This window comes from Stenella coeruleoalba (genome assembly GCF_951394435.1).
Source record: "Stenella coeruleoalba genome assembly, chromosome: 10".
Taxonomy (NCBI): Eukaryota; Metazoa; Chordata; class Mammalia; order Artiodactyla; family Delphinidae; genus Stenella; species Stenella coeruleoalba.
This window is the reverse complement of record NC_137156.1, coordinates 40847542-40875085: the sequence shown is the minus strand read 5'-3', so window position 1 is coordinate 40875085 and position 27544 is coordinate 40847542. Positions and strand designations below refer to the sequence as shown.

The following is a 27544-nucleotide window of genomic DNA, read 5'->3' as shown; positions in this document are numbered from 1 at the left end:
CCCAAGAGGACAGAGCTCCCAGCCCGGGCGCCAGGCCCCCTCCCTGCCCGCCACCACGGAGAAGGAGGAGGACAGCCGGCCCCTCCGGCCCTGGCCTGGCCCAGTGGGGACAGTGCACTCCTACGTGCCCCTGGCTAGGTGCCCAGACGGGCCCAGGTAGGCATTCCGGTGGGGACAGCCAGAAGAGGCTGCACGGAGAGTGGGGCCCCAGGGCTGCCGTGCCCTCCTACCGGCAGTACCTGGTGGCAAGCACAGGGGTCGAAGGGGCCAGGGCCAGTAGAACTGGTGGGGAGCAGCCTGCATCCTGAGAGGCCCTCTTCAGAACCTGGGTCCTCTCCATCAGGAGGACTGTGCCCCTGCTACCTCTCCTCCTCTGCACTTCTGTCCCTCTCTCCACCGCTGCCACAGGTCCCGACTGGAGAAATGCCTCTTCCCAGGCAGAGCAGGCCAAGGGGGCTGGAACTCCCAGGAACCCAAAGTGCTTGCTCCCCAGTCTGAGGCTGGGGGGTGTGTGGGTGAGGATACCCCCCGCCCCTGCTCAGGGCACTGCTGGGCCCTGGCCATTTGGAACCAGCAGACCCCCGCCTCCACTATCAGCAGCCTCCCTGCTGGCCTCGTTGCTCTCAGGCCCTGGGCTTAGAGCCCCAGTCAGGAGAGAGGCATCTCTCTTCTCCCCCAAGCTGAGGCCCTTACCCCTCCTTGTTCCCCTGCAGACCCAGTTCCCCCAGGACCCCTGTCCCACCGCCCCAGCAAGCCCAGGGGCTCCATGCTGGGGTATAGGAGAGCGGGCCCTGATTGGGTGGGGGGTGCCTGTGGCCCTCCCTCCCCCTCTCTCTGTGCCTCTGCTGCATTGCTTCTGGGGATGACTCCACTGCTGCTGGGGGAGCTCGGGGCACTGCAGAGGAGCTGCTGCCTGCTGCCCAGGAAGGGGTGGGGCCGGGCCTGGGGAGGAGCTGGGCCGCACTGCCTGGCTCTGGGCACGGAGGGGGCAGGAGGGCCTGCAGCAGCGCAGCGGGTGGAGTGCACCTGGTCCTGGCGGGCCCTGGGCCACAGCTGAAGGGCCTCGGCCAGCGTGGGGAGGAGATCCCAGCCTGAGGGGCAGGGGTTGGTGTGTGCAACCTCAGGCGTGCCTAGGGTGCCTGGGCCTTGGAGGGTCTGCCCCCTTCTCCTGCCTGCCTTCCATCCCCAGCACCCCCTGAGAGCTTGGCTGGGTCCTGGTACCACTCTGTGGCGCTTCCCCTTCCCGGGCACTTGGGCACAGGGCCCAGTGTGATGGGGCCGGGGAATACGTGCTGAGAGGCTGACGTGGCTCCATTCATTTCTGCAAACCTTAGTTGCACCTGCTGAGTAGAGGCACAAGGGCCTCCCACTTCAGGGTTAAGGGCCCAGCAGGTGAGAGGGAGGGTCTCAGATGGCAGGAGCTTGGGTGAGGGCTGCAGATCTGCCCAGAAGCTGTCAGTCCAGTAACCCGCGTGCACCGTTACCATCTGCCCCCTGCTTCTCTGAGCCCCGGCACAGGTCAGGGCCTGGGGCTGGCACTGGCGTCTATCCTGCTTCACCTCCTACAGCTGGGCCAGCCTCCATCCCGGCCACAACAAGGGCCCGTGAGGCCTGGAGGTCAAGAGCTGGAAGGATCTGTCCCTTCCCCAGGCCCTTCAGGCCTGGCCCTAACCACCGCCCCCCCACTCCTGTTTGGCCTTCTCTAGGCCACATTCCCCTTCTCTTCAATTTTTTTCTGTCCCATGTCCCCCTGGGGTCTGTCTTTGCTTGCTCTGTCTCTCTCCTACCCTTTTTGCCCCCAGGCTCTGGGGCAGTTAGCCAGCAGAATGGCCTCCTGGGGCCCATTTCCCAGCCCCACCCATCACCCCCAGCGGGCTCACAGCCCAGAGCACATGCCCCCCACCTCCAGCAGCCTTCCCAGCATCAGAGGGAGCTGAAGGGAAGCCCCAGGATCACTCAGAGGCCGGGACCCCAGGACTAGAGGAACAATTTGGCCCAGGGGGGGCCCCTCCCCACGTGCCCCCAGTGCAGGAGCTCTGGGGAGAAGAAGGAACATCTCCACTTGGCTCTCAGGGCGCCAAAACTGAGCTCCCATCTCCCTTAAATTGTTCCTCCCGCGGTGCTCTCCAGCTCAGGAAACAGCACCCCACCTGCCGGCTGCTCAGGCCCAAACCCTGATGCCACGCTTGACTCCTCCTCCCTCTCGCACTCACAGCCAAACCATCAGCAAATTCTGTTGGCCCCACGTCAGAGTACTTCCCACCCCACCCGCCCCTCACTGCTTCTGGCATTACTACCTTGGTCTGAGCCCCCATCTTCCCTGATGGGAGGGCTACAGCCACCTGCCAGCAGGTGCCCTGTACTTCTTGCCCCCTGTAGTCCCCTATTCCTATGCCCCCAGCAGCCAGGGATCCTTTAAGACGTAAGCCAGGGACTTTACTGGTGGTCCAGTGGCTAAGACGCCACGCTGCCAAGGCAGAGGGCCTGGGTTCGATCCCTGATCCCACGTGCTGCAACTAAAAGATCCCACACACGGCAACTAAGACCTGGTGCAGCCAAATAAATAAACGAATAAATATTAAAAACAACAACAAAAACTCTAAGCCAGATCGCATCCCACCTCTTCTCACGCCCTGCACTAGCTCCCATCTCACTCGATGGGGGAAAAGTCACAGGCCTCGCTCTGACCTACAAGGCATCACGTGTCTGCATTCTCTCCCCGCCTTCCCCACCAACCTCTCTGACCTCAGCCTTCCCCTCTCCTCACTCCCTCTGTTTCAGCCACATGGCCCCCTTGTTCCTCAACCGTGGCAGCCATGCTTGTGCCTCAGGGCCTTTGCACTGGCTGTTCCCTCAGCCTGGATGCTCTTCCCCCAGATATCTGCATGGTGCCCTCCCTCACCTCCTTCAGGTCTTTGCTCAAATGCCACTTTCTGAGAACGGCCTTCTCTGACCAGCCTGTGTAAAACAGCATCGCTCCTAAGTCCCCACCATCCCTCCCAGACCCCTTCACTGCCTTATTCTTCTCCAGAGCTTTTGTCACCTTCTACCACACTTGATCATTTACTTTTTCATCTGGTTTCTTGTCTGTCTAGCCCTCTAGAATGTCAGCTCCATGAGGCAGGCAGGTTTCTGGTTTGCTCATGCTGTAGCCCAGAGCTGCACTATGAGGATCAGGGCTGCAATTAAAGCCAGGAGTCTCTGCCTCAATGGCTGGCCCCCTGCATCCGTGCTGTAATGGTTTCAGCCCTCACAGGGGAAGGGATGCAATGCCCCCCTGGCTGGGCAGTTGCCCCAGGGCATCGAGTTGGACAGGATGTCCTGCATGGACTGGGTGCACACTTCTTGCCTTTTTCTGACCCAGCCATGGCCAGGACAGCTCTACCCGGCCAGGAAGGGGAGAAGAGTGGGCTGCATGCATCCACCCCCAGTGCTGCTCAAGACGGAGGGCCCCTTCTTCCTGGTCAGAGTTCTGTGCCTCGGGAAAGCCTGCTGTGCACCCACCAGGAGCATCATCCACAGGGCGGGCAGACCTGGTTCCTGCCCTCCAGGAGACCACAGGTGCAGAGGGCTCAGGACAGGACACACCCTGTGAGGACAGAGGGCCCATGTGTGGGATGACTGGTCTCGAGGAGACACGTCCAGAGCAGGGAGGATGGGGGCCTGTCTTCCCACCAGCTCCCACTCCTGCCTCCCCATCTGTGGAGGCTGAGACAAGGCTACGATTAGAGTGGTTCATTGGGAGGTGGTCCCTGGAAACACAGAGAGTGTGGAGATGAGGCATGAAGGGAGCTTGAGTGAGCCAGTTCCCACTGTGGGCAGCTGGGGCTCGATCCCACTGGGCACCTCTGAGAGTCAGTGTAGCCAGGAAGGTGGGGAGCTGGGGTGTGTGTACACCTGTTCCACCGGTCATTACTTGAGACTGCCCCTGACCACCCTCTTCCCTGCCTGGTTTTTTCAACTGTTGTTAATGTTAATCACCTAATGTGGTGATGTTTATCCACTGCTTGGCTTCCTGTCTGCACTGGGGTGTAGGCTCCATGGGGGGAAGGCCTGTTCTCCTTCCCTGCTGAGCCTGCAGCACCTAGAATGGTCCTAGAGGCTCCCTAGAGACGGGTGGGCCTAATGAGACGTGGCCTCATCCGCGGCCTGGGAGCAGGGGAGCGCGGGGGCTGCCTTTGGGGGTGATTTTCTGGAGGAGTGAGAGGGCCTGGGGCCTGATGGGGCTGGAGGGAGAGGGGTTAGGATAGGGGTAGTGAGGGGTGAAGGTTGGAGTCGGGGGAGTGGCCGGGAGGAGGGGAGGGGAGGGGAGGGGAGGCCAGCTAGGGGCGGCTGGGGTGCAGTGCCTTCAACCCTTTCCCGCAGGGACGAACCCTGCGGCCCACCCGTTCCCTCAGCTCTGCGTCCCTCTGGGGCCCTCCAGCCTCAAGTGAGACCCAGGCTCTGCCTCCCTCAGTCTCCCCCTTTGCCTCCATCCTCTTCCCGCCTCCCCGCCTTGGGGTTTATCATTTCTGAAGGCAGGGCGCTTTGGGGGCTGCCCTGGGGACCTACCTCACAGGAGATGGAGGTTGTGGAGCCTGATTTTTAGACCTGAAGAGAAGGCAAGAGAAAGCCAGGCCTGGGATCTTCTCTTCACAGGGGACCTGGAGACCTGGGGTTCCAGACGAGACCCAGCCGTCATGGAAGGTGGTCTTAGCTCAGGCTGCTGTAACAAAACACCAGTCTCGGCAGCTTAAACAGCAGACGCTTATTTCTCACAGTCTGGAGGCTGGAAGTCCAATATCAAGATGCCAGCCTATCAGGGCCCTGGTGAGACCTCTCTTCCGGGCTTGTAGATGCAGCCTTCCCGCTGTGTCCCCACACAGCCTTCCCTCTGCTTGAGCCCGGGGAGAGGGGGCGAGCTCTTCCTCTTCTTATAAGGACGCCAATCCTATTGGATTAGGACCTCACCCTTATGAACTCATTTAACCGTAATTACCTCCTAAAAGCCCTATCTCCAAATACAGTCACTTTGCGGAGGTAGAGTATCAAAATATAAATTGGAGGGGAACACAAGTCAGTCCTTAGCAAAGGTCTATGGGGGTGTTAGTCCAAAGAGGGGAGAAGGAGACGTGAGGTCATCCAGAGAGATCATCCAGACAGTCTCCTGTTTTGAAAGCTCTGCAGCTGTGGCAAGAGCGGGTAATAATACCCACAGTAATAATAACAGTTAACGTGGTGCTTCCCGTGGCTACTCATTTCACCCTCACGCCAACCCCATGGGGTTGGTGGTATCGTCACCTCCATTTTGCAGATGAGGAAACTGAGGCACAGAGAGTTTAAGCAATTTGCCAAAGTCACACAGCCAGTAAAGTGGCAGAGCCGGGATTTGAACCCAGTCGCTCTGTCTGGCCCCAAGGCAGGGCCCTTAACTAATTTGCTCGTAGTGCTGATCTGGTGGGAGGTGCTGTGCATGTCGGGAGAGCAGGCTGCATCCTGAAGCCAGCAGGACGTGGTTGACAGCGGGGTGTGATGAGGAACCGCACCCGGGTGTGGGGCTGAGGTAGGCTTCTGGCGGGGGACTGAGCTGGCCCTTGAAGGGAAGCAGGGTTGTTCTGGGGAGAGGTGATCCATGGGAGGGAGGATAGCATGCGCCCCAGGCAGGAGAGAAGGCGTGAGCAAAGGAGCAGAGCCCGGAATGAGCTTGGGGTGTGTGTCACAGGGAGGGGTGGAAGGACAGCGTATTCCAGCTGACCTGGATCCTTCTCGCTGCATCTGAAGCCCCAGCAGAGGCTGGTAAGGGTCCTTGGGTGGCCCCACGTCAGGCACAGTGAGCCCGTCCATCTCTGGGTGAGGTGAGGGGCGGGGGAGCTGCTGGGAATGTTTGTGAGATCTGAGACCCACCCTGGGTGAGGGGGAGGCAGCTCTGGCTTCTCATGGCCCTGCCGAGGTTTGAGCTGAGCCAGTCCCTTAGGCCAGGAGGGCTGGGGTGACACCCATGGAGTATGGGCTCTGGGACGGAGGGGCAGGGGAAGGACTCACCCTTGGGTCTGGGTCTGACTCTGCCTCCTCCCTGCTGTGTGACCTTGGACATGTTATTTAACCTCTCTGAGTCTCAGAGAAGGCAGGGGAGTCATCACTCATCTCAATGGGTTGTTAAGAGAATTAGAAATAAAGGGCATCAAGAGGTTGGCACATAGTAGGTATTCAAAAATGGTTGTGGTTAATATGAAGAGAGAGTGAAGAGAGGGTGACGTGACAGCCCGATTGCTACCTATTCTGTCTGTGCTGCGGGATCCCTAGGGATGGAGGGCAGCATCCTGAGGGCAGAATCATCACGGGGGATCAAGGAGGAAGAGACCCTGGAACTGGACCCTGAGGGTTGACCAAGAGGAGAGGAGGGGCTCGGAAGCAGAGGACAGGAGGGATCTGGGACCCCCTCCTCTGGGATTCGGCTCTTGGTTGTGTCACCATCGTTATCAACATGGATTGAACACCGACTGTGTGCAGGTGACTATGTTTGGCTCTAGGGTACAGAGTTCAGTGTTTCTGCTATTTAATGAAGGAATGTTCCAGAAGGTCCTTAGCATTTATTCATCATTCTGCAAATAAGGATCATGCACTTACTGCGTGCCAGGCACTGCTCAGGATCTGCTGATGGGTTGGGTGTGGGGTGCGAGAAGAGAGAGGAGCTGGGTGACTCCGAGGCCTGGGGTTGTTAGTGGCTAGTGCCTAGGAATCTACACGGTGCCGTCCACACCCTCCTGCCCTCCCTGGGCTCATGCTTTTAATTCCTCTATCCCTTCTCCAAGCCAGGGGTCAAGGGAACATGACCAAGGCCTCTGCCCCCCAAGGTCTTTTAGAGGCAGCTGGCAGTGGGCCTGGGGCCTGAGGGGGAACACCTTTCACCTTCAGGCTCTTTTCTCCTTAAAGGCAAGTTCAAGGCCTGCATTAAAACTTCACATTTCCATAGTGGTCTGTGTTTTTCAAAAAGAACTTACCACCCTTTTATCATTTGCTCTTTGAAGACTCAAGTATTGTTTTCTCATCATACGAGTTAGAAAACTGAGACTCCCGTGACGCAACCCGGCCGAGATCTCACTGGTAAAAGAGGTCAAGCTGGGGCCAGAGCCCAATACCACCCGTGCCACATGTGTGCCAAGGGCTACAGCATCCTTGGGGGTGAGAAAGGCCCGGCACCTTCCCTGGCTCCACAGACAGAGAGGGCCCATCCTGAAATGGGACTCTCACCCCTATTCCAGCAACAGAGGTGACAAATCAGAAGTGAGAGCTGACAGGCTCTTTCATTCGGGTCTCAGCCTCTGGGCGCTCATCCACAATGTGGGGGTGAGAACGGCTCCCGCCTTACAGGGCTGCAGTGGGGATTAGAGGCACTGAGACGTGCCGACAGGCCCTGGCACCAAGTCCGTGCTCCATAATGCCAGCTGTTATTATTAACGATGCAGGGCTTCCAGGGCCACAGTAGCTTTACAACCACGATGAGAAAAGTGATAGACGTTGTGCCTGTCTGATGGGCTGAGGACAGCTGAGTGCGGATGGGGCTTGGCCACCGGGAGCAGCAGATTGCGGCCACGCCAGCTTCCTGACCTGAGAGATGCCGCACTCTCAGTGATGGCAGCCCTTGACCGCCATTCAGGAAGGACCCGGCATTTGCCTGAGTTAAGCCCCCGGGTGCCGGTGTGCGGCCGATTTGGAGGAGGCAGGGGCGGGGCGGGGTGGCATGTCTGGCCACGGGGTGATGGGGTGCTCCCATGCCCCCTCCCACGTCCCTTCCCTGACGCTGCCTGCCTGGCTTCCTGGGCCACCTCTGTGTGGGTCTTTCCCAGGGTGTGGGCTGGACCCTCACCGCCGGCTCATCTAATCCTTAAGTCTGGTTGCATCACCCACATTTCACAGCAAGGCCATGTGAGTCACCCAGCGTCACACAGCAGTTTGGTGGCAGAGCAGGGACCCCAAGGGTAGAGCTATTTCTACTAGATGTGCTACCTCGCCGGGAGGCTGGGAAACCCTGCCTACACCCAGGGTGGGGCCGCAGCCAGTCCCACCCTCCCTGGATCTGGACAAGGTGGAGAGTGGCCTCTGCCTTCTTGCATTCCCTTCTAGCCTGACTTGCCAGATCTGCACTGCTCTGTCCCCTCCCTCCATGGCTCCCAGCTCCCTCAGCTCTTCTCCAGCACTGGCTGGAGGCTTTTTAAAAAATATATAATGTATGCAAGGCAAAATCTAAAGGACACAAAAGGACCCATGGTGAAAAATCCCTCCCTGTTCCCGTTCCCCAGCCACCTAGTTCCCTGAAGGCAACTACCATTACTCAGCTTTCCAAAAATATTCTCTGCTCGTATGTTTCCCCCCATAAAAATGGAAGATCCAGCCACACTGTGCTGAACCTGGCTCGTCCTGCTTTAGTGACAGGGCTTGGAGGGTTCCTTCCATTCGAGACCGGAGCATTGTGTTGCAGGCCTGCATGGTAAATTACTTAACTGGTCCCCTGCGGCCGCGCATTTGGGTTGTTTCCAGCCTTTGGTTTTTACAAGCAGTGCTGCAGTAGATAAAATTGGGTGGCATTACCTTCCAGGTAAATTCCTAGGGGTGGTGCTGCTGGGTGAAGGGTGTGTGCCTCTAAGGGTGGGAGAGAGCACCAAGTTGCCCTCTGTCAAGGTGTGTGGAGTCACTTCCCCACTACCAGGGGTGGGTTCAACCGTGTCGTCGTTGCTCCCATAACCAAATGTCCCTACACCCCCCCCCCCGCCCCCATCGCCAGCTGCTAACAGCTGTACGTGCTGGAGATCCCAAAGAGCAGAGCTCTGTGACTCCTAGGGTTCTAGATGGTCTCTGGCCCCAGGGATACTTAAGTCTTTCATTAAATATCCCTGCCCTTTACTTCTTCAAACCTAAATTCAAAATGTTCTTTATGAAGCAAGTACTGCTTTTTAAGTGAAAAGTGCCAAATGAAGAAGAAAAAAAATTGAGGCTCATTTCTTTGTCCCTTGATGAATTCAGCTGCCTTCCTGCCCACCTACCACCACTGTGCGTGAGTGTGGGAAGGTGTGTCTGAGGCTTTGCTAAGGCAAAAGGAACAAAATATATTTAGTGCCTGAGAGGAGCAAGGAGCAAAAGAGCACCAGCCTCTGAACAGATGGGGAAGCTGAGGCCCGAGAAGGGGAGGGACACCCTTGACCAAGTATCCTTAGGTGTTGGTGCCACATGTCTGCCCAGAGCCTGAGGGCCAGCCTGGATCCCCTGGTTGGGCTGAATCTTGCAGAGACTAGCCCTCGCCCAGCATCCTCACTGGTCAGGGTTCACAGTGTCCAAGGCTGCGGTGCAGAAGTAGTGAGCTGTCCCCTGCTCAAGGCTCACAGCTCCTAGTAGTGTTGTTACTGAAAGTGGAGTCCAGCTACTCGCCACTCTAAAGCCAATTAAAAGGCAAGGTTGGTGGAAAGGAAAGTTTGCTTTATTTCAGAGGCCGGCAACCTGTGGGGGGAGGGTGGATTCCTGTCCAAATGCCAACCCCCCGCCCCCAATGACAATCAGTAGGCAAGAACTTTTATAGACAGACGGAAGGGGCTACATGCAGAAACAGCATTCACTTCTGACAGTCATCTTGAAATTGGTCATGCAGTGGTTTAATCAGCATCATCTTGTTTTTGTTTTTTAAATTTTCTATTGATGTATAGTTGATTTACAGTGTTGTGCTAGTTTCAGGTGTACAGCAAAGTCATTCAGTTATACATATAGTATATTTGTTCTTTTTCCAATTTTTTACCCATATAGGTTATTACAGAATATTGAGTAGAGTTCCCTGTGCTGTAGGTCCTTGTTGGTTATCTATTTTATATATAGTAGTGTGTGTATGTTAATTGTAAACTCCTAATTTATCCTCCCCCCGCCCACCACCATGTTTCCCCTTTGGTAACCATAAGTTTGTTTTAGAAATCTGTGAGTCTGTTTCAGTTTTATAAATAAGTTCATTTGTATCATTTAAAAAAATTAGATTCCACATATGAGTGATATCATATGATGTTTGTCTTTCTCTGTCTGACTTAACTTCACTTAGTATGATAATCTCTAGGTCCATCCATATTGCTGCAAATGGCATTATTTCGTTCTTTTTCGTGGCTGAGTAATATTCTACTCTATATATGTACTACATTTTCTTTATCCTTTCCTCTGTGGATGGACATTTAGGTTGCTTCCACGTCTTGGCTATTGTAGATAGTGCTGCAATGAATATTGGGGTGCATGTGTCTTTTTATATATATATTTACTTTATTTATTTTTGGCAGCATTGGGTCTTTGTTGCTGTGCATGGGCTTTCTCTAATTGTGGTGAGCAGGGGCCACTCCTCGTTGCGGTGCGCAGGCTTCTCATTGCAGTGGCCTCTCTTGTTGTGGAGCACGGGCTCCAGGTGCACAGGCTTCAGTAGTCGTGGCACATGGGCTCAGCAATTGTGGCTCGCCGGCTCCAGAGTGCAGGCTTAGCAGCTGTGGTGCATGGCCTAGTTGCTCCGCAGCCTGTGGGATCTTCCCGGACCAGGGCTTGAACCCGTGTCCCCAGCATTGGCAGGCAGACTCTTAACCACTGCGTCACCAGGGAAGCCCACATGTCTTTTTGAAGTATGGTTTTCTTCGGGTATATGCCCAGGAGTGCGATTGCTGGACCATATGGTAGCTCTATTTTTGTTTTTTTAAGGAACCTCCATACAATTTTCCATAGTGACTATACCAATTTACATTCCCACCAATAGTGTAGGAGGGTCCCCTTTTCTCCACACCCTCTCCAGCATTTATTGTTTGTAGACTTTTTGATGATGGCCATTCTGACCAGTGTGAGGTGATACCTCATTGTAGTTTTGATTTGCATTTCTCTGATAATTAGTGATATTGAGCATCTTTTCATGTGCTTTTTGGCCATCTCTGTGTCTTCTTTGGAGAAATGTCTATTTAGATCTTCTGCCCATTTTCTGATTGGCTTGTTTGTTTTTTTTGACATAGAGCATCTTGATTATTTTAAGTACAGTTAATCTTCAGTTCCAGGGTTGGTTTATTCCCATTTCTTTGAGGCCATCTCTCAGAATTGAGGCCAGTTCTCAGCTTATGTCATGGCTAGAGCCTGGTCATCATGTAGTTAACTTCTTCCACCTGGTGGGGTTTTAGTATCTATAAGACAGCTCATAGGATATGGCTCAGAGTATTATCTATAGCCCTTGAGGAGGAACTAATGGTCCTTGACTATGCTTAATGACTAATCTATTATTATTTAGTCTTATTGGACTGTTTTCCTTTGTTTCTTCATTTTCTCACTTCTCTGATTAAACTTACTCTTTGGCTAAAGTTTTTCCACACTCAAAAGGCAGGCTGAGGACATGTGGGGCAAGGACCATAGGGTCCTGCTCCATTTCAATACCCTGTTTTCTTTGATACTCCTTAGTCTTGAGGAGGGACAGGTACAAAACAAGAAAGGGAATAAAGTTTTGGATAGAGAGGTTAATTGTAGACTTGGTAGAGGAATTCTGTTTTAGTTCCATTTCTGTTCCAGTTTCCCCCAAATCTTTGAGTGAATGGGGCAACAACTGCTCTCGCTACTTCCTGCTGAAGTGGGGCATAGTCCTGCCTCATTTTGGGAATGGACACAGAGTTGGAAATAATCTCAAGTTGCATGCTTAGCATCAACATTTTTTTTTAATTTATTTATTGGCTGCGTTGGGTGTTTGTTGCTGCGCACGGGCTTTCTCTAGTTGTGACTAGTGGGGGCTACTCTTTGTTGCAGTGTGTGGTCTTCTCATTGTGGTGGTTTCTCGTTGCAGAGCATGGACCCTAGGTGCGCAGGCTTCAGTAGTTGTGGCATGCAGGCTCAGTAGTTGTGGCTCGCGGGCTCTAGAGCACAGGCTCAGTAGTTGTCTCGCACGGGCTTAGTTGCTCTGCAGCATGTGGGATCTTCCCGGACCAGGGATCGAATCCATGTCCCCTGCATTGGCAGGTAGATTCTTTTTTTTTTTGCGGTACGCGGGCATCTCACTGTCGTAGCCTCTCCCGTTGCGGAGCACAGGCTCCGGACGCGCAGGCCCAGCGGCCATGGCTCACGGGCCCAGCCGCTCCGCGGCATGTGGGATCTTCTCAGACCGGGGCACGAACCCGTGTCCCCTGCATCAGCAGGCAGACTCCCAACCACTGCGCCACCAGGGAAGCCCAAGCAGGTAGATTCTTAACCACTGCGCCACTGGGGAAGTCCCCAACGTTTTATATTATGAAAACATTAACTTTCTCTTTGATTACTTGTCATAGTACCTGGACAAACATTTGAAAATTAGTAGACCTATTACAATGAGAATAACAGTAAAAATGCATCTTTGTATTATTCTCTGAATGTGGTTTTTTTTTTCCCTTAATGGTTAAAGCAGATACACAATGTATGTTGACTAGGCCACAAACAGGCTGTTTTGGTTAGTCTAAAGTTCATATTAAATCATGTGTAAGCCAGAATGACTTCCCCATACCTCAATATGTGAAAATTTCTTCCATCATTTCCCCCCCACTTTAACTGCAAATGTTTGCATAGAAAGCATTGATAATCAATATATTTTTCCAGCACTGCTGCTCTGGGTTCATTCGTGTCCCTCAGTGCTAGACCTACTTTTTGGTTATATATTGGCCTAGTTATCCATGATGGGGGAAAACTAATCAGACATGACAAACTAATACAGGGGTATATGCTGATGGGGAAACATTTTATAGGCTACACATGTTAGCACTAATACCCAATTGTCACACAAGCACTGTACATGTGCTTTTATTTTTTATTCTTTTATTTTTTTTATTTTTTTCAAATATATATATATATTTTTAATGTTGAGCCTTCATTTAATTTATTTATTTTTATTTTTGGCTGTGTTGGGTCTTCGTTTCTGTGCAAGGGCTTTCTCTAGTTGTGGCAAGTGGGGGCCACTCTTCATCGCGGTGTGCGGGCCTCTCACTGTCGTGGCCTCTCTTGTTGCGGAGCATAGGCTCCAGACGTGCAGGCTCAGCAGTTGTGGCTCACGGGCCTAACTGCTCCGCGGCATGTGGGATCTTCTCAGACCAGGGCTCGAACCCGTGTCCCCTGCATTAGCAGGCAGATTCTCAACCACTGTGCCACCAGGGAAGCCCCATATTCTTTTATTTTTAAAAAATATTTATTTGGTTGCATTGTGTCTTAGTTGCGGCTCGAGGGCCCCTTAGTTGTGGCTCGCCAGCTCCTTAGTTGCGGCTTGTGGGCTCCTTAGTTGTGGCATGCAAACTCTTAGTTGAGGCATGCATGTGAGATCTAGTTCCCAGACCAGGGATCAAACCTGGGCCCCCTGCATTATGAGCATAGAGTCTTAACCTCTGTGTCACCAGGGAAGTCCCTGTACATGTGCTTTTAGTAGTAAACTTAAAGCCAGCAGTGATACACATCATAAGTAATTATACTCTATGATAACTTAACTAGCCAATTTTTTCCATCCTGAGCATTGGGGTCAAAAATATGGTTTTAGGGACTTCCTTGGCAGTCCAGTGGTTAAGACTCTGCGCTCCTAATGCAGGGGACACAGGTTCAATCCCTGGTCAGGGAACTAAGATCCTGCATGCTGCACGGCACAGCCAAATACATATATACATATGGTTTGAAGCAAAACAATAGCTTTTCATTAGAATTCTTTAAATTTCTTACCCAGTTCAGCAGTATGATCTGAAAGTTATCAAATGTTGTCCATATAATTTAACTTACGAAATCCTAGTTGCTTTAATATTTCTTCTGAGATGCCTAGGGGCCTTTTGGAATACTCAAAGTTGGCTAGAGAAAGAAACTTATGGGCTTCCCTGGTGGCACAGTGGTTAAGAATCTGCCTGCCAATGCAGGGGACACGGGTTCAATCCCTGGTCCAGGAAGCTCCAACATGCCGTGGAGCAGCTAAGCCCATGTGCCATAACTACTGAGCCTGCGCTCTAGAGCATGCAAGCCACAACTACTGAGCCCGCCTGCCACAACTACTGAAGCCTGTGCAACTAGATCCCATGCTCCGCAACAAAAGAAGCCACCACAATGAGAAGCCCGTCCACTGCAACGAAGAGTAGCCCTCACTCGCCGCAACTACAGAAAGCCCGCACGCAGCAATGAAGACCCAACGCAGCCAAAAATAAAATAATTAATTTTAAAAAGAACATATTCCATAACCTCTAAAAACTCACATTTTTTCGCATAGCATAGTTTCTCTTTATTGTGGTACAAGATGCATGTTTAATAAACCCAAACATCTTTTGAAGTTCTACTAATTAACCCAAGGCTGAAGTCTCAGGCAAAGTGGGCTGTGTTTGTATTTCAAGGACATGATAAGAGTTAACTTCAAGTTTTCTCCTAGGCATATTTTTCTCTGAGGGTCAGAATTCTGAAAAGAGTATTTTATCAAGCTAGCTTTCTCAAACTGCAGATGCAGAAAGAACCAGAAGAATTTCAAAACTCTTGGAATTTCAAAAGAGTTTCATCTTAACCAATTTTCTCCAGAGTCTAAAGAATACTTTTGTCTTATATTGGTAAAAAAAAGTATCTTTGGGACTTCCCTGGTGGTCCAGTTCTTGAGACTCTGTGCTTCCACTGCAGGGGACACAGGTTCGATCCCTGTTCAGGGAACTAGGATCCTGTATGTCAAGCAGTGTGGCCCAAAAAAAATTGTCTTTTTTCTTTAGCCATAATCTCATAGCTAAAATTTTTCCAATCACACAAATGGAATATATATACACTCACACACCAGAAGACAGAACTGTCACAAATCCTCCAAGAGGATGACTGGTACAGATCCCCAAACAAATATTTCCCCAACACAAATGGTCCTCAGTGTCAGACACATGTCAGAACCAATTGGCAAAATGCCCAGATAGCAGTTTGTGCTCAAAATAGAAGTTTGCCTGGGTACGCACCAGTGGACTTACTCTGTCTCGGAGCTTGTCAGCTCGTCTAGATGCATGTTTCCGTGCTACCAAGGAAAAACGTACATTGGCAGCCAGAGCTGAGCAGGGGAGAAACAGGGAGGGTTCCTGAAACAAATGGTTTCGGCTGCTGCTAGGAACGCCCCCCCAAATCCCTCTCTCAGGACCAGCTAGCCACGCACGAGCAGCGGGCTCCTCGCAGCCATCCCAGCACACGGTCATGGTGGGCGGGTCTGCTCGGGAAAACCCCAGGGAGCGAGGTGCTGTGAGAGTGCAGCAGCCCTACGTCGGTGCCAAAAACTGTTACCGAAATTGGGGATCCGGCTGCTCGCTGCTGTAAAGCCAATTAAGAGGCAAGTTTGGTGGAAAGGAAAGTTTGCTTTATTTTGGAGGCCAGCAACCTGGGGGGAGGGCGGATTCGCGTCCAAAGGCCAATTCTCCCCCACTGACAATCAGTGGGCAAGAGCTTCTGTAGGTGAAGGGAAGGGGCTACTTGCAGAAACAGCATAGTCAGCTGTGACAGTCATCTTGAAATGGGTCATGCGGTGGTCTGACCAGCGTCATCTTGATTGTTTACGTACACTTAGTCTTCAGTTCCAGGGTCGGTTTGTTCCCGTTTCTTTGAGGCCAGCTCTTGGAATTGTGGCAGCTTACGTCATGGCTACAGCCTGGTCATCATGTAGTTAACTTCTTCCACCTGGTGGGGGTTTTAGTATCTGTAAGACAGCTCACAGGATATGGCTCAGAATATTATCTAGAGCCCTTGAAGAAGAACTAAAGGTCCTTGACTATGCTTAATGACTGAACTATTACTATTTTCTCTTGTTGGACTTGTTTAGACTCAGATTTTTAGTCTTGTTTCTGCATTTTCTCACTTATCTGATTAAACTTTACTGTTTGGCTAAAGTTTTTCCACAGACAAAAGGCAGGCTGAGGAAATGGGCGGCAAGGATCATAGGGTCCTGCTCCATTTCAGGGTCAGGCCCAGCCTGGACTCGCTGCCCCCTTGAAGACCAGGCCCCTAGCTCTCTGAGTCCTGTCTCCTAACTGCTGAGCCATTCTCGTCCAGGGTGGCAATGAGGACTGGGGGATGGGAGTAGGGCAGTGCCTGCCCCGGCCCGGGGGCAGCACATGGCCTAGATTGAACAGCCGTGTTGCCTGCTGACAGATCCGTGGCACACACAGCCACCCTGACGTTCACGCAGATGGCGGTGCTCTGACCTGTGGGCCGGGAAGCCACATGTCTGGGACTCGGGAGATACATAAGCGGCTAATGGAGGCTTTGAGGCTGGGCACCAGGGCAGCCGGAAGGGCATTTACAGGAGCCCAGTAGCTCAGAGAACTGAGGCGGCACTGAGCCTGGGTGGGAGGTAGGAGGGGCCCTGCTGCCAGCTTTCCAAGGGGCTTGGGTCCAGGCTTCAGGTGGTGGTGGGGGGTTCAGGAAGGTTCTAGGGGCTGAGACCAGGGGTTCTGCGTCAATTGGGGATTGGGGGGGAGCTGAGGTGGGTCTTTTGCACCAGGTGCAAGGATTCAGCTATGTCAGGGTGGGCAGTACTGAGGTGGGCCGATTGAGAAGCCTTCTAGGGTTCATCGTTGAGCCCCAGGGTGCCAGGTCCTGGGGAGGGAGTGCAGGACACGCACAGAGATAAGTCTGATTGCTGGCTTTGAGGAGTTGTGTGTGTCTGTGAAGCAAACTGTGGATTTATATAAAGCAAATATGTAATTACGTGGCCCTAGGTTTTAGCTCTAAGAGTCCAGGAGCACAAAAACAGTTGCAGGCACCATGGTTCTGGTGGTTGCAGCAGGCTTCTGAGAAGAGGTGCCCACACTTGAGCTGGATGACAGACTTAGGGGAGAGGGGAAGGACAGGATGTGGAGTGAAGGGCTTATGGTGGAGAGACCGGGTGGTGGGCACGAGGGGTGCTACAGGGTGGCTCTTGGGGTTACCCTAGGGATGGGGAGCCAGTCTCTGGGCAGGAAGCCCCCATCCAATGCGAGCTCATGCCTGTAGAGCCCCCACAGCAAGTTGGGGCCCCAGGCCTGGAATGGGGCATGCGGGGAGCTGCCCTCATCTCCAGGATCTCTCTCCTGCCCTCCCAGCACATGAGCAGCCAGCCTGCTGACCGCCACTCCACACCTGTCCACCCCGCAACGGCCACACCATGTCTGGCTCCTACGATGAGGCCTCGCTCGCTCCAGAGGAGACCACCGACAGCTTCTGGGAGGTGAGGCTTAGATGCTCCCCAGGTCCTGGGGACCAGGCAGCCTGGCTGCGTGGAGGCCCAGGCTCCCACCCACCCGTGACCTCAGATCTTGCTCCCCAGCCCCACGGACCCCTCCAAAGCCCTCCATGTCCAGCGGGCAGTTGTTGCCACCAAGTGGTTCCTACAGACCATTGAGCCCAGAGCCCCTCTGCCTCCCAGCTGCCCCTGGAGAGATCCTGTGGAATTTATGATGTGGAACAGGGCTGACCCTCTGCTCTGGGGGCCCCGGCTCAGACTCCTTGTGCTTCACGCAGGCAGGTGCAGCACTTTACAGCTTACGTGGCCTTTCACAGCTGTGCCCCGCCTCCTACCCTATGCAGTGGGCAGGGGGCGGAGCACTGGTCACAGAGAAGTGTTACAAGTTCAGGGAGCCCCGCAGCGACAAAGACGTGGAGTCAGCATTGCAGGAGCCTTCCAAAATATTGGAGACCCAGAAAGAAATTTTCCATCGGCTTCCAAAACCCAAAGTAAAAACTGCCAAACCTAAATTAATAAGTGTTTAATGAGATGTCTACAAAACATAATATTATGTCAAGAAGCTGCAGCTCAGCTCAACGCTTATATGACTCTATATAAATATAATAGATTTAGCACGGCAAGTACAAAATGAATAATTCATTTGAGTCTAAGTCCAAATTATAAATATCCTTCTGCACTTGGTGGCAGTGAGGAAATTCTGTTTAAAGTGGGATGAGGGAGTGTATAGACGGTGGGGTGTGAGGGGGGTGTCCAAGTCTCCATCAGTGCGAGGGTCCAGAGCCCCCAGGGTGTGAGCGCGGGGTGGCCCGCCGGGCGCCCCCTGCAGGACAGGGTGGCCAGGGCGGCCGGGCGGGCGAGGCGGGGAGCCCGCGGGAGTCGTGCTCGCTGCTCGGCCGCCAGGTGGGGAACTACAAGCGGACGGTGAAGCGCATCGATGACGGGCACCGGCTGTGCAACGACCTGATGAACTGCGTGCAGGAGCGCGCCAAGATCGAGAAGGCGTATGCGCAGCAGCTCACCGACTGGGCCAAGCGCTGGCGCCAGCTCATCGAGAAAGGTGCCCCTCCCCCTCCTGCCCCATGCCCAGCCCTTGCGCACACCCCAGGCGCTAACCGGGCCCCCACTGTCTGGGTCCCGGGAGCGCCCTGCCTCTGGATGCACTTGCACCCCCCAGTCGCCGGGCCCTGCCCTGCACACTTCCCCTCCCAAACCACGCAGGCCTCCCTGTCCCCGGTCAACTCTACTTTCTGCAATTTTAGGTTGGATTAAAAACAAACAACTTTTTATTTTGAAATAATTTAAGCTTAGAGAACAGTTGCTAGAATAGTACAGAGAATTACATACCTTTCACCTAGACTCACCAGCTCACATTTTAGCACGTTTGTTTTCTCACTCTCTCTCTATTTATAGGCGTAGCTTTTCTGAACCATTCAAGTTAGAGACATGCCCCTTCACCCTAAATTCTTCATGGATCACCGAAGAATAAGAACACTTGTTTACATAACCATAGTTCAGCTATCAAATTCAGGGCGTTTAATGTGGCCCATATGCAAATTTTATTATAGCAATTGTTCTTGCTGGTCCAGATCCTGTGGGATGTGTGGTCCCGGTGGCTTCCCGTTATCTGTCACCAGTTGGTTCTTCAGTTTTACCTTCAGTCAACATTCCTGGAGCACCGACTGTGTGTCTGGTGCTGTGTGCTGGCTTGTGAGAGCTCATGGGGGTCCAGGCTGCCGCCCGTGGGGCTCACAAGCTGATGGGGGAGACAGGGAGTAGGCCCAGAGATGGACGCTGTTAAGAAGAATTCATGAGGGCTGGAGGCCGAGGTGTGTGAGGATAGAGTACTCAGAAAAGGCTTCCTGAAGCAGGTGGCTGTTCTTGGGCCCTGGAAGATGGATAAAACTGTAGGGAGAGCAGAGGAGGGCATTTCTGCTGCCATGGGAAGTATGGGGAAAGCCTTAGAGAAAGGAGGTGTGAGGCGAGCCTCTGGGCCAGGGGTAATGAGGACCCGGTGACCACATGGCCATTTCCTCAGGCCCACAGTATGGCAGCCTGGAACGGGCCTGGGGTGCCATGATGACGGAGGCGGACAAGGTGAGCGAACTGCACCAGGAGGTGAAGAACAGCCTGCTGAACGAGGACCTGGAGAAGGTCAAGAACTGGCAGAAGGATGCCTATCACAAGCAGATCATGGGCGGCTTCAAGGAGACCAAGGAGGCTGAAGACGGCTTCCGCAAGGCCCAGAAGCCCTGGGCCAAGAAGATGAAGGAGGTGCCTGGTGGGCGGCTGCCACGGAAGGGGCGAGGCTGGGCAGCTGGGCTCAGAGGGGCAGACTGATCAGAGGGAGGGGCTCTACAGATGTGGCAGGCAGTACACTGCCCGCTGGTATTGGGCCCACAGGAGAGCAGCACTGCCTGCCAGAGAGAAACACCCACAGATGGGGCAGGCACTGCAGTGCCCGAGGGGAGGGTGTCCACAGGGGCAGGCGGTGCAGGGAAATGCACAGATGGGTGGGCACTGCTCCTGAATACCTGAAGCTGGGGCCTGCATCCCTTCCGCCTTTTAAGAATGTGTGCTCACAGCTCCCGGTGGAGTGGGCAGGTGGGAGGGGTTGAAAGTGAACACGTTTGCTTCTGCTTACACCCTGCCCCCTCTCCCCCCTCCCCACAGCTAGAGGCAGCCAAGAAGGCCTACCATCTGGCCTGCAAAGAGGAGAAGCTGGCCATGACCCGGGAGATGAATAGCAAGACGGAGCAGTCGGTGACACCTGAGCAGCAGAAGAAGCTGCAGGACAAAGTGGACAAGTGCAAGCAGGATGTGCAGAAGGTGCTGGTCGGGCTGGGGTCTCAGGGCCCCCTGGAGTGGGTGGCAGCTGGGAGCTGCAGGCCTGGGTCTCACCACCACCCCCCACTTTGCTCTGGTTCCTATAGACACAGGAGAAGTATGAGAAGGTGCTGGATGACGTGGGCAAGACCACACCCCAGTACATGGAGGGCATGGAGCAGGTGTTTGAACAGTGCCAGCAATTTGAGGAAAGGAGGCTGGTCTTCCTCAAGGAGGTGCTGCTAGACATCAAACGTCACCTCAACCTAGCTGAGAATAGCAGGTAGCTGGGCGTGGCGGCACGGTGGGCACAGGCAGAGGCAGCAGGGCATCCTGGGCCCTATGTTATAGTGACAGGAAGGGGAGGGCGGAGCTGCAGGGGCCAGTAGCTGCCTGGGTGTAAGCTGACGCACACCAGATACTCAAGAAACATGCTTGGATGGCTGGGTGAGTGGCTAAGGTGGGGATGGAGAAAGGTGCCCACTGGGCATACCTGGAGCTGCCCACTCAGAGATTGCTCCTTGGGAAGCAGCCTGATTCCCAGCTGGGGGGCACGCCAGCACCCTGGTCTCCTGAACAGGCTCTGGCCCTCACTGAGGCTGAGATGGGGCCATGGTGCATCTTGCCCTGCACCTCTCCATCTCCCCCGTGCACAGCTATGTTCAAGTGTACCGGGAGCTGGAGCAGGCCATCCGGGGGGCCGACGCCCAGGACGACCTCAGATGGTTCCGCAGCACCAGCGGCCCTGGCATGCCCATGAATTGGCCCCAGTTTGAGGTGAGGATGTGCGGGGATGGGGAAGGGGAATCTGAAACAGCTGGAAGGAGCCTTGGGGGGCAGTCCCCCAGCCTGACTGCTCCCCTGACACCCCCCAGGAGTGGAACCCAGACCTCCCGCACACCACCACCAAGAAGGAGAAACAGCCCAAGAAGGCAGAGGGGGTAGTGCTGACCAATGCTGCTGGGATGGTGGAGTCCACATCCCAGGCTGGGGACCGTGGCAGGTAAGTGCCTCCTACGGAGCTTCCTGGGGGCCAGGGGGGTCCACATACTGGGACAGCTGAGTTTTACCTCAGGAGACAAGAAATGGTCTCAATCATGGCAAGCTTGGGCTCCTCTCAAAGGTAGTGATAGATAACCCCATGAGAGCACCTACTGTGTGCCAGGTACTGTTCTAAGCATTTTCCATAAATTAGCTCCTTAATGTCTCTCAACACTCTGAGGAGTGTGTAAATATTCCCATTTTACAGATGGAGAAATCAACACCCAGAGAGGTTAAGTGACTTGCCCAAGGTCACACAGCTGGTTAGTAAGCCTCAGAGCCAAGATATGATGCCCAAGAGGTCTGGCTCCAGAATCCTCACTCATATATTTGCCTTGGCCTTCTTTCTTTCTTTTCTTGTTTTGTTTTTTTTTCTTCCAGTTTTATTGAGATATAATTGATACACAGCACTGTATAAGGTTAAGGTGTACAGCATAATGGTCTGACTCACATACGTCATGAAATGATTATCACAATAAGTTTAGTGAGCATCCGTCATCTCATATAGATACAAAGTTAAAGAATTAGAAAAGAATTGTTTTCCTAGTGGTGAGAACTCTTAGGATTTACTGTTGTAACTTTCATAGATAACATACAGCAGTGTTAATTATCTTTATCATGTTGTACATTACATCCCTAGTACTAGTAATCCTCACTCTTAGCCACTGGGTTGTAATACCCCTTTCAGATGAGGGGTCAGATGTTCTCTGGGGTCTCCTTCAGCACCTCCTCACTCAAGGGCTGAGTAATGCTAATAGTCCTGCCTCCCATCTGGTTAAAGAGCTGTCAGTGAAGGTCACTGGCTCCGGACCCCGTCTTACAAGGCCCGTCCTTGCTCCAGCCTTGGTGGACTTTAGGGTCAGGGCTCTGGCTGGGAGGAGGGGGCAGCCCTAAGGACAGGGTGAGAGGCCACTCATGCTGGGTCCTCTCTCTGCCTCTCAGTGTTAGCAGCTACGACAGGGGCCAGACTTACGCCACTGAGTGGTCGGACGACGAGAGCGGGAATCCATTTGGGGGAAATGAAGCCAACGGGGGCTCCAACCCCTTCGATGAAGACGCCAAGGGAGTGCGTGTGCGGGCGCTCTACGACTACGACGGCCAGGAGCAGGACGAGCTCAGCTTCAAGGCTGGTAAGGGGGCGGGACCGGTCGAATCTGGGGCGGGGCCTGGCGCATGGGCGTGGCCAAGACCTGGAGGGCGACCTGTGCTTCGGGGGCAAGACTTCAACTGGAGAGCAAGGGCAGGGCCTGAGACTGGCAACTGGGTGCCAGGGGCAGAATCTGGACCTGAGAATAGGGTGGGGGTAGGGCCAGAACAAGGATTGGGGGCGGAGCCTGAGGGCAGGGCTGCCAGGAGGACGGACAGGACTACGGCAGTGAAGCTGAAGGCGGGGCCTGGGTTTCTGGGGTGGAGCCGAGATTAGGTGGTTGGCTGGGCCGCCCGTGGGTGTTGAGGTGTGGGTGGGGCTGGTCTCGTGGTGGAGGGGGGGCTGGCATCCGGGCAGTAATGGGAGGGGCACTGGGGTCAGCCCAGTGTAATCAGAGGGCTTACCCGGCAGGTGGGGGTGGGGGTCAGTCCTCTCTGAGTTCCTGTCAAGCAGCTCCTCTGTGTCCCCTCCCTAGGAGATGAGCTCACCAAGCTTGGCGAGGAGGACGAGCAGGGCTGGTGCCGCGGGCGGCTGGACAGCGGGCAGCTGGGCCTCTATCCCGCCAACTACGTGGAGGCCATCTAGCTACCCTGCTCCCTCCACATCACCCCCACTCCTCACCCACCGCCTCCCCTCCCTGCCCACTCTTGTCCTCCTCCCCTCGCCATAGAGTTCCAGACATATTTTCCAATCAAGCTTTTATTTTTTTAAAAGTCAAAACAGAACAAAACAAAAAAATACTAAGAGACAGAGCATTTGCCTGGAGGCCAGGGTGGTGGGACTTGGGGTGATGGCCCCAGGGTAGGTGAGGGTCTTAGGATTTAGCCCAACAGCGACATCACAACATCTGCTCTTCAGATCCCACCAGAGAGTCTCCTGAGCCCAGAGGGGTGTCTCCTGGACCCTTTCATCCTGCCTCAGTCCCCCCAGCCTTCCCCTCCCCACCCCAGGCTGCCAGCACCTGCCCCCATCTTCTGGGCCTGGTTTTATGACCTCTGCCTCCAGCCCCACCCTGCTCCCCTCCCACCCCCTCCCTATTGTGAAAGACCTCCCCTGCAGCCCCCCAAGAAGGGGGCCTCCTCTTTAGTCTTCCACTCTGCCTGGGGAGTACCCTTCTCCTAGCCTTGCGCCTCAGGACTGGTGGGGCTGGAGGAGGGATGGTCACCCTCTTCTCCCATAGAGCTTTCCAGGGGTCCCTAGACTCCCCAGGACATGAAGAGGGGTGAGTTGGGGTTGGTGACAGTGTGACTGGGGTGTAGGAGGGTGAGTGAACGGGGAGCAGGCTCAGCGGAAGGACCAGGACCCTGCTGGGGCCCTTCTTTGCAGCTGTCAGTACTTCCGGCACAGGCTCTTCCTCAGACCCCGGCCCCGCTCTTGTAAGGCCTCAGGCCCGTGGAGAGGGGCCCCAAAGCCCAGCGCAAAGCCAACAACAGTAGCAGCCTCCTGGGGAGGAGGGCCTCTTGCCCTCCCTGCCTCCCTCCCTCCCTCCATGTCCATCTAAAACTGTAGAACCACTGGGCTAAGCTGGCCTCCCATGCCTCTCTCCCCTGCTCTGGCCTGCCTGGGGAGGCACTGGGGACCCGGTGCCTGTGGCCAATGGGAGAGGCATGGGTTTGCAGGAGGGAGGAGCCCCGGCCTCAGGAGCAGGACAGCCGCCAGGTCTTTCTTCCTTGTCCCCTCTCGCCCAACCCCAGCCCCTGGCAGCCCCTCCTGCTGGCAGCCCCTCCATCTCTCCAAGCCTGGGTCTCAGTTAAAGGACTTTTGTGGGTGGGAGGAGGCAAAGGGCCTCCTGCAAGAGCAGGAGTGTTTCCTGTGGTTGGTGAAAGGAAGTGGTGCTGGATTACCAGGTATTCGTACCAGGTACCAACCAGCCTTGCCCATAGGAGTGGGGCGAGGGTGCTTGAGAAGCCGACCAGGGCAGGACAAGACCCAACGAGGTAGGGGAATGATGGGAAGAGGAGTCTCGGGAACCTCCGGGGTGAGGCCTTGAGGCTTCCGGCAGCACCAGGTGAGGTTACTGCTCACAGCTGACGCCACTTCTGAGCTTCGGGCCTGCAGACACCCTACCCGCTCAGCTCCAGCAGCTCCTGGACCCCGGGCCTCCAGGTAAAGACAGTGTGATACCCCAGCCCCTCCATCAGCCTCCGTCCTCTTTTGCTCCGTGCTTCTTCTCCCAGCAGCCCACTCAGGAGGTCACAGACCCCAGCCTCAGGGCCCTGAGCCTGGTCATGTGAGGACCTGGGCAGAGTCACAGGGCCCTGAGCTGGTGCAGGCCTCCTTTGGGGCCAGGGGAGTTGGGGGTTTGGGGACCATGGCACCCCCAGGGTCGGGCAGACTCCCCTCTCAGCACCCCTGTTCTTGTTACTGTCTGCCTTCTGGGCCTCTGCTGCAGCCTGAGATGTGCCCTAGGCCCCTCAGAGCCTGAACTAAGATTTCGGAAGCCTCAGGCCTCCGGACTCCAGAACAAAAGCCTCTTCGGCCTCTCCCCAAGGGCAGGAGTTGGGGTTGGAGGCCTCTGCGCCTTGGAAGGCGGGAAGCGAGCACATCTGCACCTTGGGTCTGGGCTCCCCCTCTCTGTGCCCGCGGCTTCCTGGTACCTGGGGAGGGGCTGTGGCCCTGGCTGGACCCCAGGCCTGTCCCCCTCAGCACTCCAGCAGCCCACGCCGGGGCAGGGACTCGAAACCCATCCCTTCTGAGCAATCACCTCCACGGCCCTGTTGGGGACCACTCCCTCTCAGTCCCCAGGCTCCTCGGGACCCCAGGGCAGGAGGGTCTCCCACCCGGAAGTCCCCCTGAGCCCCACCTGTCAGTGCTGGTGTCAGTCACTCAACGCCCACCGCCTCCTGCAGCCCCCGTCCGCCCCCTGGATGCTGCGCAGGGCGCTCTGCGGGGCTCGGCGTGTACCGTGTTTTGTCCCCAGTTAAGCGCCCTTTCTGCGGCCTGGCTCTGCGAGGAGCCGGGGCTGCCCCGCCGCCTGCCACCCTAGGCTTCCTGACTCCATTAGTCCAACACCTGTGAAACTCCGAGAAGTGCTGTGGTCTCAGCAATGCACCCGTTTTGTACATGATTGTGTAATTTAAAGGTATATAAATACAAATATATATATATATAAGTTGTGACTGTATGACTGTCGATAAAATCCAGAACTGTGTCAACCTGGCTGGACGTTGTCATCCTGAGTCTTGTGTGTCTTGCGAGCGCTCTGAGAGTTGCCTGCGGTTGGACGTCTGTTGGGGAGCACGCTGGGTCCTGTCCTGGTGACCACCACGGGCTGGGGGCCTGAGGGCTGGTCCCTTCACCTTCCAGGGCCCCGGGTCCTGTCTGTACAGGGAAGGTCACACCTGATGCTCTCCAAGGCTCCAAGGCTGTGGCCTTTAGAAGCCCGGGTGCCTGGTGATGGGCACTGACCAGGAGACCTGGGGCATCCGGGCTCCCAAACTCATGGTTCAAGGATGAATTTGACCCCTAAATAGGTTTCCATTTTTAAAGCAAAATTCTAAAAGTGGCCGCTGAGGCCTGTGGCTTCTGGTGTTCACAGTCCCGGCTCCCTGTGGTGTGACATCAGGCCATGCCACACTTTCCTGTGTCCTGCCTGACCTCTGACAGCACTTCTGTGTGGGGCCCCTTGTGGGGCAGGACAGGGGCTCTGGGCTCCTAACTCTGTTATGCCTGGGGCTCAGCCCCCAGCCCAGCTTCAGCTCCAGTCCCAGCCCCTGCTCCAGCTTCCCCACTCCAGCCAGATCCCCTCTGGGGCAGGGCAGGAGTCCCTGTCCCAGTCCTGCCATCAGGTCAGTGTGTCCCCACCCCGGGTCTCAGCCTCCCCCGTCTGGTTAGATGTCTCTCTGAGGCCCTTCTGGCCTTGACAGCCTGACAGGGTCCTGACACAAACCCTCGTTCAAGGTAAATATACTATAGTCCCCTCACCCCTACTGTTTTCCCCCAGCCTCGGGGCATGCTCAGGGCAGGGAGAAAAGGTCCATTTGGGGATTGGATCTGTTCTGTCCCCCGTATTCTTCATCCCCCAGATCCACCTCCAGGGCCAAACCCCTGGTTTTAGCCAGAGGACTCTTCAAGTAAAGATAAACGTTTGCCTTATTTGGACAGGCTGTTCCATGCAGTTATGGGGAGCCCTGGAGGCAGGCTCCCCTGCAGAAGGTCAGGGAGTACCTAGGCTAGATGGAGTTCTGACAGGCAGGTGTGTGAAGGAGAAAAAGGATTCCGGAGTTTGCTGCCAGCACGCGAGGTGTCACTGGGTGCGTGTGTGCCTCTGTGCCTCGTGCAGACCCACACAGCAGGGAGCTGCCCCACCCAAGCCCCCCGCGGCGCCGCGTTCTGGAGCGCCTCCAGCTCCCCACTCCTCGCCCCTAATCCTCCTCCCTCCCTCCCAGCCCCAGCCCGAGATCCGAGGCCTCTCCAGGCCCAGGCCCAGCTGGGGACGTGCAAGCAGGTGGCTCCAGGGACTTGGGGGCAGGGTGGGCAGGCCGGAGACAAAACCAGTTCAGCAGTTCAGCAGAGCCGAGCTGGGTTCTGGCCAGGGCCCAGTCTGCCCCCTCCCCGGGGGTGGGCAGACAGCAGGGGCCCAGCGAGGCACTGGCCTGGGGCAGGGCCTCCTCCTCCTCCCAGTGCAATCCCAGCTGACAGATGCCAACGTGCTGTTTGCTCACTGCCAGGAGTAAACTTTCTTCTGGAGACAATAAAATTGCTGAGGGCAGAAGGTGCAGTACAGGGCAGCATTTAACCCTCAGTGGTCTGGGTGGCGCTGGGCTGTCTCCTGGAAGCCTGTCATCAGAAGCTAAGCGTTACAGAGGCTAAGGGCGCTGACAGAGCAGGAGGCATGGAGGGACAGGGGGAGCCCTGTCCTTGTGGGTTCAGTTCTTGGTTCTGCCGCTGATTGGCTGTGTGACTGTGAGCGAGCACTTGACTGCTCTGAGCCTCAGTTTCATCAGCTGCAAAGTAGCGTGTGTGGGGGGGGTGACCCTTACCTCACAGTTTTGTTGGGAAGGTTAATGACAAAAAGCAGTGGAAGCACCTGGCTGCCTAGTCGGCCCTCGGGTCAACTTAGCTGGATGAACAAACGTGAGGGGAGCATGAGGAAGCCGAGTTGCTTTGCCCAGGAAAGAAGGCGGTGGGTTCCATCTCCCTCAGCACACAGATGAACACTCAGACCCACCGCTTTTTCCCGTCAGGGGCCCTGGCCCCTCACACCTAGCTTGCAGGGCTCACAGCTTCCGGGCCCCTGAGGAGGTCTGTGGCTTCTCTCAAGAGAGGAATTGCCAGCAAGCCAGGCTCTCTTCCACTCTCGTTTGCTGCAGAGCCAGTGTCCCATGAGGAAGACTGAAGGCTCCATCCTC

At 55.0% G+C, this 27544-nt stretch overlaps 1 protein-coding gene across 2 annotated transcripts; it reads left to right on the top strand.

Annotated features, from left to right (window-relative positions):
* On the top strand, positions 1-25236 carry PACSIN1 (protein kinase C and casein kinase substrate in neurons 1). Of its 2 annotated transcripts, none has more exons than XM_079934620.1 (10): positions 1-156; positions 17040-17164; positions 18083-18239; positions 19218-19453; positions 19853-20008; positions 20113-20288; positions 20662-20782; positions 20881-21008; positions 21989-22176; positions 22669-25236. In XM_079934620.1, the coding sequence occupies exons 2-10, from the start codon at positions 17102-17104 to the stop codon at positions 22776-22778; spliced, it is 1335 nt and encodes a 444-aa protein (XP_079790746.1). In that variant the 5' UTR covers positions 1-156; positions 17040-17101; the 3' UTR covers positions 22779-25236. The 2 variants fall into 2 exon arrangements, with proteins under 2 accessions (XP_079790746.1, XP_079790747.1); XM_079934621.1 differs by lacking the exon at positions 1-156 and adding an exon at positions 6147-6489.
* Positions 25237-27544: the final 2308 nt, after the last annotated feature.